This window comes from Mycteria americana, chromosome 7, assembly GCF_035582795.1.
Source record: "Mycteria americana isolate JAX WOST 10 ecotype Jacksonville Zoo and Gardens chromosome 7, USCA_MyAme_1.0, whole genome shotgun sequence".
NCBI classification, from domain to species: domain Eukaryota; kingdom Metazoa; phylum Chordata; class Aves; order Ciconiiformes; family Ciconiidae; genus Mycteria; species Mycteria americana.
Window position 1 is genome coordinate 15,223,823 of NC_134371.1, and position 13,235 is coordinate 15,237,057.

At 59.6% G+C, this 13,235-nt stretch overlaps 2 protein-coding genes across 2 annotated transcripts in view; one reads left to right on the forward strand and one right to left on the reverse strand.

Moving 5' to 3' along the window:
• LSG1 (large 60S subunit nuclear export GTPase 1) overlaps positions 1-13,235 on the reverse strand; it is a 352,612-nt gene that overhangs the window by 179,095 nt on the left and 160,282 nt on the right. The gene's annotated exons all lie outside the window — the stretch shown is intronic.
• HES1 (hes family bHLH transcription factor 1) lies at positions 7,858-10,919 on the forward strand. The gene is made up of 4 exons (XM_075507157.1): positions 7,858-8,056; positions 8,149-8,244; positions 8,329-8,416; positions 9,140-10,919. The coding sequence occupies exons 1-4, from the start codon at positions 7,949-7,951 to the stop codon at positions 9,622-9,624; spliced, it is 777 nt and encodes a 258-aa protein (XP_075363272.1). The 5' UTR covers positions 7,858-7,948; the 3' UTR covers positions 9,625-10,919.

Genomic DNA, 13,235 nt, shown 5'->3' on the forward strand with positions numbered 1-13,235 from the left:
AGCCCAAGATTATTCAAGAGGAGCAACCGAAGTGCAGGTGCCTGCTGTTTGGCAGGGCCCCTTATTCGGGGCAGCGGCAGCCGGCCCCAGCTTCAGCAGCCAGCGTGGCAGCAGGCAGGCAGCAGGCAGGCAGCAGGCAGGGCTTCTCACGCCCCACAGAAGGGGACCTGCCTGCAACAGGCACAAAGTCCTGCAGCCTTCTGCAGAGCGAGCAGAGGCTGTTGGGCATGCATGGACGGACAGCAGTGGGCTGCAAAAACGCCCTTTGCCGGGTTTATTTGCTGCTGCTTCTGTTTGCATCCTTGCACAGAGCCGAGGCCTCGCTGGTGCTCAGGCCATGGCACTAACGCCTCCCTTTGTCACCAGAAGTACTCCCCGCTCACCTCTTCGGGTCCTGCCTGTGTTTTTCACAGCCCCGCGGTCGTCCTGCCGTCAGCTAACACTGATGTCAGGCCTCCCAGCCCACCGCAGACGTCCCCGATTTTTGTCTCTGTATTCTCTCTTTGTATTTTGTAGTATTAAAAAATGGCACCCGCATGAACCTAGGTTTGCTACTCTGCTCTCTGTGTCGCTCCTGGAGGATTCCTGCCTTCCCCTGCGCTCCCAGGCAGCCTGAACACATTTCTAAGGCAGCTGATGAAAACACTGCCCTTCATTGCAGGGGAGGAAGGACAAGGCCCTTGAAATCTCATTTCAGGACATTTCATCATTTGGATTACATGTGAAAATAAATGTCATTTCGTACGACATTCCAGATTACTTATCAAATAATGATCTGCCTCTTAATGCCTAGACTACTGGAATCTGTGCAAATTAAATGTTGTACTTGCAAATGTATTTATTCATTACGCTTAGCAATTAACTCATGATTTAAGTAATTGAGCTGTAAATTATCCCCTTGTTTATAAAATAACAACATCCTCTGAGGGATAATATTTTCTGTTACAGCAATTAGTAACACATCAATTCTTGACTCACATGTAAAAGATCTCCACCTTTTCTCCTCTTGTATTAGCTAGTACGAGAAAAATTCTTCTCCAGAATGATCTCCAGCACTAGGGCATGCACACAGCTCTGGACTGGCACACCTGTGGCCGTGTGTAACCAAAGCAAATGGAGAATGCACAGGAGCTTTCCCAAAATCCCACCCCCTGCTAATGCATGCCAGTGGCCAAGGGGCTAATGGAGGGGCTTGGCCGCAAATCAGCACGAGAAAGAAGGAAAATTAGGGAGAAAACCAGTCCATCCTAGCACACACCCTGCTCTGCTGTCAAAACGTGTAAACTGAGGATTTCAAATCACCACCTCCCACGTCAGGTCTGACCGCCCTGGGCAGAAAAATAAACAAAAATCGCCGTCGCTCTGTCCCCTGGCACACCGCCCCAGGTCGCCTCACCTGCTGCCGCAGCTTAACTCTGGCATAATTCAGGGGGCTCACCGGGACTACCACAGGCAGGAGGCAGGGCAGCGTCCGGCTGCCCGGGGAGGCGCAGGGACGATGCTGAGGGTGCGCTGCCATGCAGCTTAGCACCGTGCCCTGCTGCCCTACCCACGTGTATGACGACGCCTGTCTTTATGAGGTCGCTAATCCTAATAGCATATCATCATCCTGATATTCTTGATATAGCTAAAGGACTAATTTTAGTTCTGCTATCACCTTGAATAATGAATATTGATTTTAGGAATGCAGCATTCAAATTATATATACATTAAAGTATTAGTGAGATAAACTAATTCTCTCCATAACGCTGCCAAGCTAAAACAAAACTGAAGACACCGGGGAGATCAGGCGCCAAGTGCAAATGATTCATCATACCCTGGATTTATCAGAGTCCATCTACTTACCACTTCAAGAAAGACGCTGGATGTGCAAAGGCTCTATTCTGCAGTAGCAAAGCAGTGCACGCTGCAGTATCCTGTGTTTTCTTGAATAAATGGATATGGGAATGATGGAAATGGGAGGGCTGGCAAGCTGTGACCGATCCCATCTGGCAAAGGGAAATCCCAGGAGCTCCAGGAGCAGGTCAGACCGGGGGGGGCTGGCACCTCTGTCCCTGCCCTCGGCGGGCACACAGCCCCTGTGCTGGCCGTCCTGCCCACCTGCCCGCACTGCCCTCGGCCGAGCTTCCCAGCACGAGGCAGGGCTGCCTGTCACAGCACCTCCCAAAGGTCCCAAATATTTTCTTGCTGCGTTGCCACGGTTGCCAGGGTTTTGAGGATAACATGCAGTTTACACACCGCTCTCCCCACTACCGATTCATGGCATCGGGAATAAGAGATGATGAGCAGCTGGTGAATTTAACAGAAAGCTCTGGGCCAGTGATCAGTCCAGGCTGCTTTCTTGGACTGATTAATGCCAAGGAGAAGGAATCGTGTTGGAAAATGTGATTGATCGCTCTGCAGAGGAGCACAGACGCTGCGGTCAAGGGCTGGCCCCGTGCGATTTATGAGCCTGCAGTTGGCGAAGGCTGAGTCCCCAGGGAGCCACGTGCCGTGGCTCCCACCTGCCCTCGGCTGCGGGTGCCGGCGAGGCCGGGAGAAGAGGGCAGAGGGGGCACAGAAGGGCTCCTGTGCCAGGACTTGGAGGGCACGCTGACGCACCAGGCGTGGTTTCCCTGCACCAAGGATGGCTGGTGAGGGTCCCACCTTGCCACGCTCCTGCCTGCGTCTTCCCACCCCCTGGCCGCACTGATCCAGCTGTGCACAGCTGGGCTGCAAACCGCACCCCTGGTCTGATCTGACTTAAAAGCCGTGTTCTGGAAAAGCCTGCAGGGCTTCCTACAGCCTTGGCATGCCAGGGACCACGTACGGCTCAGCACACGAGTGCTGCAGCAACACAGCTGGGGGCTGGACTCATTGGATGTGGAGCTGATGCACATCCACCTTTGCCTGGAGGCTCTCAAGAGGGTGCCTTCTGCTCGGTGTTTGGGACAGGGACATTTTCAGTGCCAACGAGCCCTGCATGCCTCCTCCAGCCCCACCACTGCCAAAGCCACAGTATTTTTATACATGTACCCAGGCTCCACGGCTTGCAGGGTCTCCCCATGCCCTGCAAGCACGCAGGCAGCACAGCTCGGCACAGAGACAGCAGCCTCAGGCAGCAACACAAGTGGGATCTTAATAAATAAATAACTCGGCTCTCACTGCCAACACCTCCCACCACACGGGGAGAGGATGACAGCCAAGAAATGCTCCTTCTCCTCTCCGGAGCACAGCAGTGACTGCGCATTTATTTCTGGTTCTCAGAGGGATGCAGGCTCAGCTGTATGTCCCTCTGCCTGGAGCTGCTATATCTTGCAAAAGATACTGGCTGTTGTGCTGGAGCGGGACTGCCCTGTCATGGCCAGTAGACTGCAAATTCGTGGTCCAGTGAACTCCGGTCATGTTGCACGGAAAGACCATCTCTAAGAGAAGGGTGTAAGGCAGCTCCCAGCCTCCGGCTGGCAATGGCAGTGGCAGATGCAGGTCCAAGCCCTGCAAACAATTTGGGGATGTTCCCAGTGCTTGTTCCCAGCTGCAGCGCCTGCCAGCACCCAGCCTTCGCTGCCAGCAGAGGACCAGGCTGGAGCCAGGGCTCTGCAAGGGCACAAAGGGGAAAGCTGGGGCCGCACCGTCTCATGCCCATTAGCACATATGGCTGCTCCAGCTCAACCAGCAATCTCTGAAATAATGCCGTGGGTATCAGGGCAGGAAGGGAATTCCCATCCACATGGGTGGCATTTCACAGCTGCCAAAGTGCCCTCCTCGCCAGCTCCCCGGCAGCGTTTCCTTGGTTCAGCAGGATAGGAGCCTGCCAAGAGGAATCAGCTTAGCGAGGGATCCAGGTACCCTGGCTCTCGTCCCAGAGCCCTCCTCGGTGCAGAGCTGTGCTCCAGCCTGTGCTGAGATGGGATGGGGAGATGAAAATTGTTCTTCAATCCCTGTCCTTAGTGACATTGGAGTTTCTCAGAGTGGTACTTTGCTACTCCAAGCAAAGCCTCTGCCGCTTCATCCCACAGCTTCCTGCACCATTCCCAGGGATGCCTGCCTGGCCATGTGGGCAATGGAAGGGTACCAGTTCCTGGAGCCCACAGATGCCCCCCCAATGCAGGGGCTGTTGCCGCAGAATGGCCAGAGCTCCCCCACACCCAGCCTGACTCACACAGCGAGGAGTAAAATGAATAAACACTTCAGCCTCTTCTTTGTGGCGGCAGCCAGGGAACAGCTGAAAGAGCCTGGCTCCTGCAAGGCACGCGCTCGCTGGGGGAGCAGCCGTCATGCAAGCCCCCGAGACTTGTCTGCCAGCATCAGCATCCTGGGTGTCAGCAGGCCCTTGGGAAATGGGTCCCCGTGGAAAGGAGAGGGCAGGATCTGCCATAAACAGCTGCTCCAGCCATCAGGAGAGCCGGGCAGTGACACTGCTGCACAAAAGCTGCCCTTTTTACCATCAGGACCCGGTGTGTAGGGGAGCAGCGTCCATGAAAGCTTTGCTTCACCTAGGGAGCTTTGTCAGGAAGTCAATTTGAAAGTGACCTTGTCCCAGAGATCTGGCAAATGTTTATGGAGGGGAAAAAAACCCCTGAAACCTGCACCCGAAGCTTCTGAGGTCACACCTCCCAGTGGAGCCTGCTGGGTATGGTTTGCACACCAGCTTCTGGGCTGGGGACCACGAGCAGAGGCATGTGTGCGGGGCTGCCCACAGGAGACATCTGCGCCAGGGACATGTCCCTGAGACGCAGCACTTGTTTTCCAGCCTTCAGGGTGGTGACGACTTTGAACTGCGGCCAGGCTAGGATTTCAGTCCATGACCCGAAGGGGAAAGGCTTGGTGTGCCATTCCTGGGCTCCAGCTTGTACCCCAGCTCTTACAAGCAACTCGGTTTCTATTTTCTGTATTTCCTAGGATCCTGCAAGCTTTGGGTATTAAGGCTTTTAGATCTCTAGAAGCACATTTTGCTCATCTTGGCTGCTTCCTTAAAGTACCGGAGAGCAGGCACAGCCAGCCCTGCCACCTCCTCGCCTCCTGCATGCCACACCAGCAGCAGCATCTTATTATATTCCACCTTCCCACCCCTGGGCCCGTGCCCAGGACTAGTCTAAATTTTCTTGCCAACACATTTTTCCTCCAAGATGTTCTGCCAGTCAGTAATGCCCTAATGCGCTGTCTAAAGGTTCTTCCCAAATCTGGTTTGGACAATTCCCAATTTGTAACCCAAGATTACTGCCCAAGCAAAGAAAAAAACCTTGCCAGAGGACTGCAGGACAAGGGACATCCCAGTCCCCGGGGCAGCCCCTTATCTCGGGGCTTTATCTCCCCCTTGACACCTCTTTCACAAGCAAAGGCAGGGCTGGAGAAGCCCAGACGATCTGTTCCAGGTCCCCCCAACGGTTACAAAAACCCCTTCACCACCTCCTTCCAGCCTAAACTTGGCCTCGGCCACTTTATTTCCAGAGACATCCTTCCATGTAAATCCTCCCCTTCCTCTCCTGATCCCCGGGGAATTGACACATATACGTGCTTCCACTTGGGGATCGCAACCCTCGCACGGGTAAGGCGTTTCACAGCAGCAGGGCGGCGGCGGCGGCGGCGATGTGGAGCGGGGACACCGGTGTCACTGCCTCCCCGCTGCCCGCAGCAGTGCTCAGCCGGGGCTCCAGGAAGCTCCTGCAGAAGCCAAGGCTCCTCGCATGCTCCTCGCATGCCCCAAAAGCGAAACCCTCCCCGAGGGCTCTGCAGCGGGCAGGGGCTGGGCTGCGGCAGGGCAGGGCAGGCAAGGGGAGCTGCTGCCTGGCCCTTCCCAGGCCCCGGGCGCGGGCAAGCGCTGGCAACCCCTAATGCCAGCCTGTCCTCCCTGCCTGCCCCGCTCTCGTCCCCAGAGACACCGACCAGTTGCCGGCAATTAGAGGCGGTTAGCAGCTCCTCGGCTACCATAAACATGGACATAATTACAGCCTGTTCTCACTCCCAGCCGGGAGGGACCAGGCTGCCCAGCTCCGCATTTCCCGAGTCCTTTGCAAATCCCTGTAGGAGGGAGAACACCAGCTCAGTAACTGTGATAACTTTGCCCCCCCCCCCCCCCCCCCCCCCCCGTATCAGCACTAGAAAAAATATCGGTCCACCGGAGAACTTTTTAGGCTCTCCAGAAATGCACTGCAGTTTTCATACTCATCAGTTGTATCCGATTTCCCCATAAAGGCAACTGCGAAAAGGCTTTTCGGGAGCAACTGCCCCAGTGCAGCCTCGATCTTTTCCTCGCTCGCGTTTGTCCGAATGTCTAGCTAATTGAGGCTTACGTCAAATATTGGTCATCTGAAGTTAAATCTTACACGCTGAAGGCTGCTCTTTGTTTTTAAATCAAAAGGCTTGTGGCTCCATCAAGGACCTGAAAGAAAGCCTGGATTTGTACTTTCAGGCAGTTTTAAACATGACACTCTCCCTTTTATTTATTTTCCTTTTTTTAAACTCTGAAGGCTCAGCAGGCAAGCCTTTGCAGAGACGAGGTCTTTGCACCGGTGAGATCTGCAAACATGTCTCTTCTTTCTTGAACTTTATTTTTCTCACGGTCTCTGAAAAGGCGCGATCAGGTGATACGTGTGGGATTGGCCCTGTACAGGTGCAGATCAGGTACTGGAGGAGGTAGAAAAACATTACTGTGTATACTCAAAAAAAAAAAAGAAAAGAAAAGAAAAAGAGAGAGAGAGAAAGAGCGAGCGAGCGAGCACATTTTTGAATAGGCCAGGTCTAGTTCTTGGCAGGATGACTCAGGCTTAGCTGGCAGACTATGGGAATAGGAGTGTGAGAAAGTCAGTCAAGCGGAGGGAAAAAAAAGATTCAAGTCCCCGGGCAAAATACTTTTTTTTTTTTTTTTAAAGTAACCCACAAACTGTCCGACCCGGCTGGAGGTAGCAGGAGAAGCGCGGCGGGGCCGGGGCCGAGGGACGGGCACCGCCGCCCGTGGTTTCGCCTCCGCCCGATGATGCGAGCGCACGCACCACCGCACCTGCGGCCGCGCCGCCACCCACGCGTGCCAGCGCCCAGGAGCGTAACCCAGCGCGGCTCCCCTCGGCCCTGCGTGTGCCACCGCGCACCCCTGCCCTCCGCCGCACGCTCCTCTGCAGACCGCCGGGCGCTGGCGGCGCCCGGCCTCGGCGACACCGGCCTGCGGGCAGGGGCAGGCCGCCGTGGCCAGGCCCGGGCCGCCGAGGCGACGCTGAGCGCGCCGTGGGAGGACGCGGGCCACCGCAGCGGCGACGGGGGGGGGGGGGGGGGCGGGCCGCGGCTGGCCCCGCGCGCGATAGCCGGGCTCCGGCCACCGCAGCTGGGGCCCGGGCCGCCGCGTCCCGGCCATCACCCCGGAGGCCCGCGGCCCCCCACAGCGCAGCCCGCCCCGAGGCCGGCAGCCGGCACCCCCCGAGGGAGGCGGGCGGGGCCGCGCCTGCCACGGGCGCCAATTAACCCGGTAATTAGCGCGGCGCTCCCCGCGGACCGCCCCCGCCCCCCTCCCCCGCGGGCGGCGCCCAAGGGGTTAACCTCGGCCGCCCGCCCGCCCGCCCGCCCCGCGCCATTGGCCGGCAGCCGCCGCGCGGCGCCCGGCCAATGGGCGGGCGCCGTCCACGAGCGGGGCCGCGTGCGGGCGGCGCCCATTGGCTGGGCGCGAGTGTGGGAACGGCGGCGGGGGACGTTTCACACGAGCCGCGCGCGTGCGGCGCGCGCTATAAGTAGGGGCGGCCAAGGGCGCGCGGCACCCGCGCCCCGCCGGCCCCGCCGCCCGCCGGCCTGGAGCGCGCGCCCGCCCCGCCGCCCCCGGGCCCCCCCGCTGCTGTCGCCGCCGCCGGCCCTGCCGCCGCCGCCGCCGCTGCCGCCGCCGCTGCTGCTGCTGCTGCCACCACCACCACCACCACCGCTGCCGCCGCTGCTGCTGCCGCGGCGCCTCTTCCGCGGCGGCGGGCGCTGCCGGCGCGGGCGCAGGATGCCGGCCGACCTGATGGAGAAGAGCAGCGCCTCGCCGGTGGCCGCCACCCCCGCCAGCGTCAACGCGACGCCCGACAAGCCCAAGACGGCGGCGGAGCACCGGAAGGTAAGGGCGGCCGGGACGGGTGGCGCCGGGCCGGGCGGGCAGTGCCGTACGGAGCAGCGCCGGGCGCTGACCGCCGCCTGCCTCTCTTGCAGTCCTCTAAGCCCATCATGGAGAAGCGGCGGCGGGCGCGCATCAACGAGAGCCTGGGGCAGCTGAAGACGCTCATCCTGGACGCGCTGAAGAAGGATGTAAGCGGGGGGGGCCCGGGGCGGGGGGCGCGGGGGGGGCCGGCGCCGCTGCCGGGCCGGTCTGAGCCCCGCCTGTGCCCGCAGAGCTCGCGGCACTCCAAGCTGGAGAAGGCCGACATCCTGGAGATGACCGTCAAGCACCTGCGGAGCCTCCAGCGAGCCCAGATGACCGGTGAGTCCCGGGGGGAACCGGGAAGGGGGGGGGGCTGGGGCAGCCCTGCCTGCGTCCCGGGGGCTGGGGGCATCGCCCTCTCTGCCTCCATTCTCAGTAGTGAGGGTACCGGGGGCACCCGGCTGCACACCTGCATCCCCGGTGCTGGGAGCACTGTGCTCTGTACCTGTATCCCTGGTACAGGGGGCCAGTGGGCTCCACACCTGCATCCCGGGTACTGGGGGGCCATGGGGGTCACAGTGCATCCCAGGTACTGGGGGCTGGTGAGGGGCACTGTGCTCTGTACCTGTATCCCCAGTACAGGGAGGCTGTGGAGGGCACTGTGCTCTCCGTCTGCATCACTGGTACTGGGGGGCACTGGGAGGGCTGCAATCCCGGCTTGGGTCCCCTCTACCAACAGAGCTGTGCTCCCCACCTGGATCTGTTTTGGGGGGACGGGAGGCACAGGAGCCACTGGGGGTCTGTGCTCCTAACCTGGATCCCCAGTACTTAGGGGCACAGGAGGACTCTTGGGGGTTGTCTGTTCCCCACCTGGGTAGCAGAGGGGCCGTGCTCTCCATCCACATCCTCGGCACCCGGGAGCATAAGACATGCTGCCAGAGGGGCTGCACTCCCTGCCTGGATTCCTGGCTCAGAGGGGCTGCAGGATGCAATGCCGTTGGGCTGCACACCCCCGTTTCCTGCGGAGCCTGCTGACCTCTGTGCCTTTCTCTCCCCCCGCAGCTGCGCTGAGCACAGACCCCACAGTGCTGGGCAAGTACCGCGCCGGCTTCAGCGAGTGCATGAACGAGGTGACGCGGTTCCTTTCTACCTGCGAGGGCGTCAACACCGAGGTGCGCACCCGGCTCCTGGGCCACCTGGCCAGCTGCATGACCCAGATCAACGCCATGAACTACCCTGCGCCCCCCCCACCGCCCCCGCTGCCACCAGCCGCAGCCTTTGGGCCACCTCTGGTGCCGCCAGGCAGTGGCGCGGGGCCACTCCCGGGCATGCCCTGCAAGCCGGGTGCTGACGCAGCCAAGGTGTATGGTGGCTTCCAGCTGCTGCCAGCTTCCGATGGGCAATTCGCCTTCCTCATTCCCGGCACCGCCTTTGCTCCCGGCGGTGCTGTGCTGCCCCTGTACGGCGGCCCACCCACGGCTGCCACTGCCGCCTCGCCGCCTGGCCCTCCACCCAGCACAGCCGACTCGGTCTGGAGACCCTGGTGAGGGTGGCAGGCACCGGACTGGACTGAGCACCGCACCCCGTGCTGCTGGCACGGCTGTACATAGGTTATATGTTCATATTGGATTGTGCCTTTGTACCATAGCACTCCCTTGACAGTGTTTCGTGTTTTACACGAGATCTTTTTTTTCTCCCTTCCCTCCCCTTCCTTATGTGACACCAAAGATCGGGGTTTTTTTTTTTTTTTTTGAATGCTCTTAAAATAAAAGTGTCCCTTCCATTTTGGAAGGCCTTTGGAGATAAGTTGGAGTGCTGGTGTGTGTGCATAGGAAGGAGCCCAGCTCCTGGCTTGCTCCTGGCCCCCTGTGGATCATGCTGCTCCAGGGCTGCCTTGTTCTGCTTTCCAGGCTGGAGCTGTCACTCAGACCCCCTGTCCCCTCTCCCTGCCCCAGGGCAGATGTAATTACTGCTTCCTTGGGAGCAGCTCAACTGATCAGACTTGTTAAAAAGAGCTTATGTTTGCAGAGCTGGTGAATGTGCTGAGGGAGGCACCTCTGCTCTTCCTGGCTCCTCAGGCTGATGGAGTGGAGTAGCCCAGGTAAAGCGAGACGGATTCAGCACAGAGCCTGACAGCCCAGCTCCCAGTCCAGGCTGCCCGGGTGAGCCTCCTGCCCTGGACCCGGAGGGGCCCGCTCCTGGGCCGTGGTGTAAATCGCGAATGACTTCAGTCAGTTGATTTAGAGAGTGATGCTTCTCGTGTTACAAAAACACCGTCTCTCTGCAGGACAAGGCTGACACGAGTGCTCCTGTCTCCTGGCTGACAGGCTGCAGCAGGCGCTGGGCACCACCTCCACCTGGACTTGAAAGCACAGAGCTGTTCCCAGCCCTGAGCACCAGCCAGGCTCTGCTTGATGATTAATGCTCTGCATGTGTTTTTGATAGACTTGGGCATTTCCTCTGCTGTTATATGGAAAACATGTGTCTGGGGGAGTGATGTGGGGCTGTGCGGACTATCTCTGTCTATAACCGTGAGCGGCAACTGACCCCTTTGACTTGGGGATGCCCCATTTCCAGGCAAGATGCGAGCCCTAGATAGAGGTGAGCGGCAGTCTCGGGTTACAGCTTGCATTGCCCTTCTTAACAAGTCCTAACTCAGAGCGGACAGCTTTAAAATGTGCCAGGATCCACTGGGGTTTCCTTCCAAATCCTGCTGCAAAAACTTGTTGCGTTTTGTCTGGATCAGCCAGGTGCTTGACTGTATCCAGGTGCTGGGGAAATTAAAGCTGGGGAGAGTGTGAGGCCAGACAGATTAAACCTGCTGGGGTTTGAATCCCTCCCCAGCTTTCCCTCCCTTCTCCCTGTATCCTCCTGATCTGAAAATACTTTTTGGGATGGATTTTGGGGGGGGGGGGGGGTGGTGTCTGGGATCTCTCTCTGCAGGGCGTACTGATGAGGTTGGGGCCAGTGGCAGCTCTTTTAAAAGGGGCTGCAGGGGCTGATCTCCCTGGGTGGTGCAGAAGAGCTTCCCCTTCTCTGTCTCCCAACACCTTGCTGGCCTGCCTGCATTGCCACCCTCACAATGGCATCTCACAGCCAGGTTTTGTGCGCCAGGCTTGCAAATACTGGATTTGCTGTCCCTAGGCAGCTGTGTAGCCAGACGGGCTGAGCCTACCTTCCCTTCTACCAGCCTTTCTGTGTCACCTTTCTGTGCTGGAGGTACCAAGGGCAGGACTGAGCCCACCTTGTGTTCAGAGAAGTGCTTGCAGGACCTGTCTGTCTGCTTGCATGAGAACAACTCCTGCTGCTGGATGCCCTGTGTGGAGCTGATGCAGACTAGTAACTCATCACCTGTAAGAGCTGAGGCTGTTCCAGCTTAGCTGTCGTCTTTTTCTGCTGAAGCAGTTGGTTTGGAAAGTGCATTAGGAAAAAAGACTTTGCTGTAGGCTAATGGAGAACACATAGCAGATTCAGGAGTGAAAGACAAGAGGAACCTATTTGCTAATGGAGTTTAAATAGCTTAGTATAAAGTAGATATGCCATGCTTGGACCGGTTTCTCCAAAGCTTTCTGTGTTTACTCTATCCCACAGCCTGTTGACATGAGAGATCTGCTTGAGTTTGTGAGCTTTGAGAGGATCAGAGCAATTCCCAGGAGCTGTGCTCTCGATGCCAGTTCACTGAGCCCGTGACAAATTGGGATGACAAATGCAGGCTGTGGGTCTGTGCATCATTATGTGCAGGAGTTGCCCTTCAGGTGCAGCAAGTGCCTTCAAACTGGTGCCATGGGATGAGCAGGCAAGGGTGAGGGAGGGATGGGGAGTGCCAGGGAAGGGACAGGGCTGAGCTGCTGGCTGGTGGCCTCCTATTTGTCTGTGACCCTGCACGGGGCTGTGCAGGACAGGTAGGAACAGGGACTGGACTCTGTGCTGCCGGATGGGATGCAGCTCCTGTTGGCTTCCCTGGACACCCTGGTGAGCCCTGCCCAGCAGCGGAGAGGACCCTGGGGAGGGCTGGAGCCAGGTCTGTCCCTCTCACATTATTGTTCTTGGGCTTGTAAGCAGTTTGCCACAATCCGGTGCATGCCTTTGCAGCCTGGAGAGCGCTGAGCCGGAGGGAGCAGCGCTGCATCCCTGCCTGCAGTGCACCTGCACGGGGGTCTGCGTGCAGGGAGCTTTGCCTGCCTTCCCCAGCACCCCGCCGTGCCCCCACCCACCACGGGCCCTACACCCCGGCTGCCCCGTGCATCCCCGCAGCTCCCTTCCATCGGCCGCTGCTGCCGTCCCGGGAAACCTGTCATTAAAGTCAATTAACTTTTCCCACACTCCTCACGAGCGGCGCAAAAGCCCCTCCTCGCTTCCTCCTTGGCTCTTAAGTGCTACCATATGGCACGGGCCCCCGCGCCCGCCCTGCCTTTGATTCCAGCCAGACAGCTGGAGCTTTATGATTTAAGCCGGGAGAGCCCTCGTACCAAGCCCTGGGCCGCTCTGCGGCCAAGGTGGTTTTTTTAGCAGGCAAGGCTGTTTTCTGGCAGGAAATGAATAGCTCCCAGATGAGCTCAGGAACCTGAGAGGTCGTGAGAAAGGAGCGAACCCCCGGCGCGGTGGCGGGCTGCCAGGCGGCGAGGGGAGCGCGGGAGGGAGCGGGCCGCCGCCGCCGGCACACGAGCCCGCTCCGGCCCCCGCTGGCAGGCGGCGAGGCCGAACGCCGGCAGCCCGCCGCCGCACGCCACCCGTGTGCCTGGGACCAGACCCGGCCCCGCGGTGGCGCGGCCCCCCGGCCGGCTGTCCCAAACCCTCGTCCTCGCTCGTGCCAGGGGCCTGCGGCCGCCGGCCGACCTCGGGCTGGGATCCAGGCCTCCGGCCCGTGGGGAGCACGGGGATGGTGAAAAAGCGGCCGGGCGGCTGGGCTGGGATGTGGGGGGAGAGAGGTGGGGTGTCCGGGGGTGCCAGAGCAAAGGCCCCCCGGGACCGGCGCTGCAAAGCTCCGCGGGGGCCGCACGCCGCAGTGCGCCGGCAGGTTGGGATGGCCGCTCGCTGCGGGGACCGCGACGTTCCAGCCCCGTGGCTACCGGCCCCGAGGTGGGGCCGGATCCTGCCCAGGCCCAGGGAGCCCGTGACTCGCGTTTGTGCCAGTGCCTCAAGGCCAGCGCCTGCCTTT

Excerpts from the sequence above, each read along its gene's own strand:
- HES1 (XM_075507157.1), top strand. The coding sequence starts at position 7,949 with ATGCCGGCCGACCTGATGGAGAAGAGCAGCGCCTCGCCGGTGGCCGCC. Across the intron at positions 8,245-8,328 it reads TGGACGCGCTGAAGAAGGAT|AGCTCGCGGCACTCCAAGCT; the intron begins GTAAGCGGGGGG and ends CTGTGCCCGCAG. Across the intron at positions 8,417-9,139 it reads CCAGCGAGCCCAGATGACCG|CTGCGCTGAGCACAGACCCC; the intron begins GTGAGTCCCGGG and ends CTCCCCCCGCAG.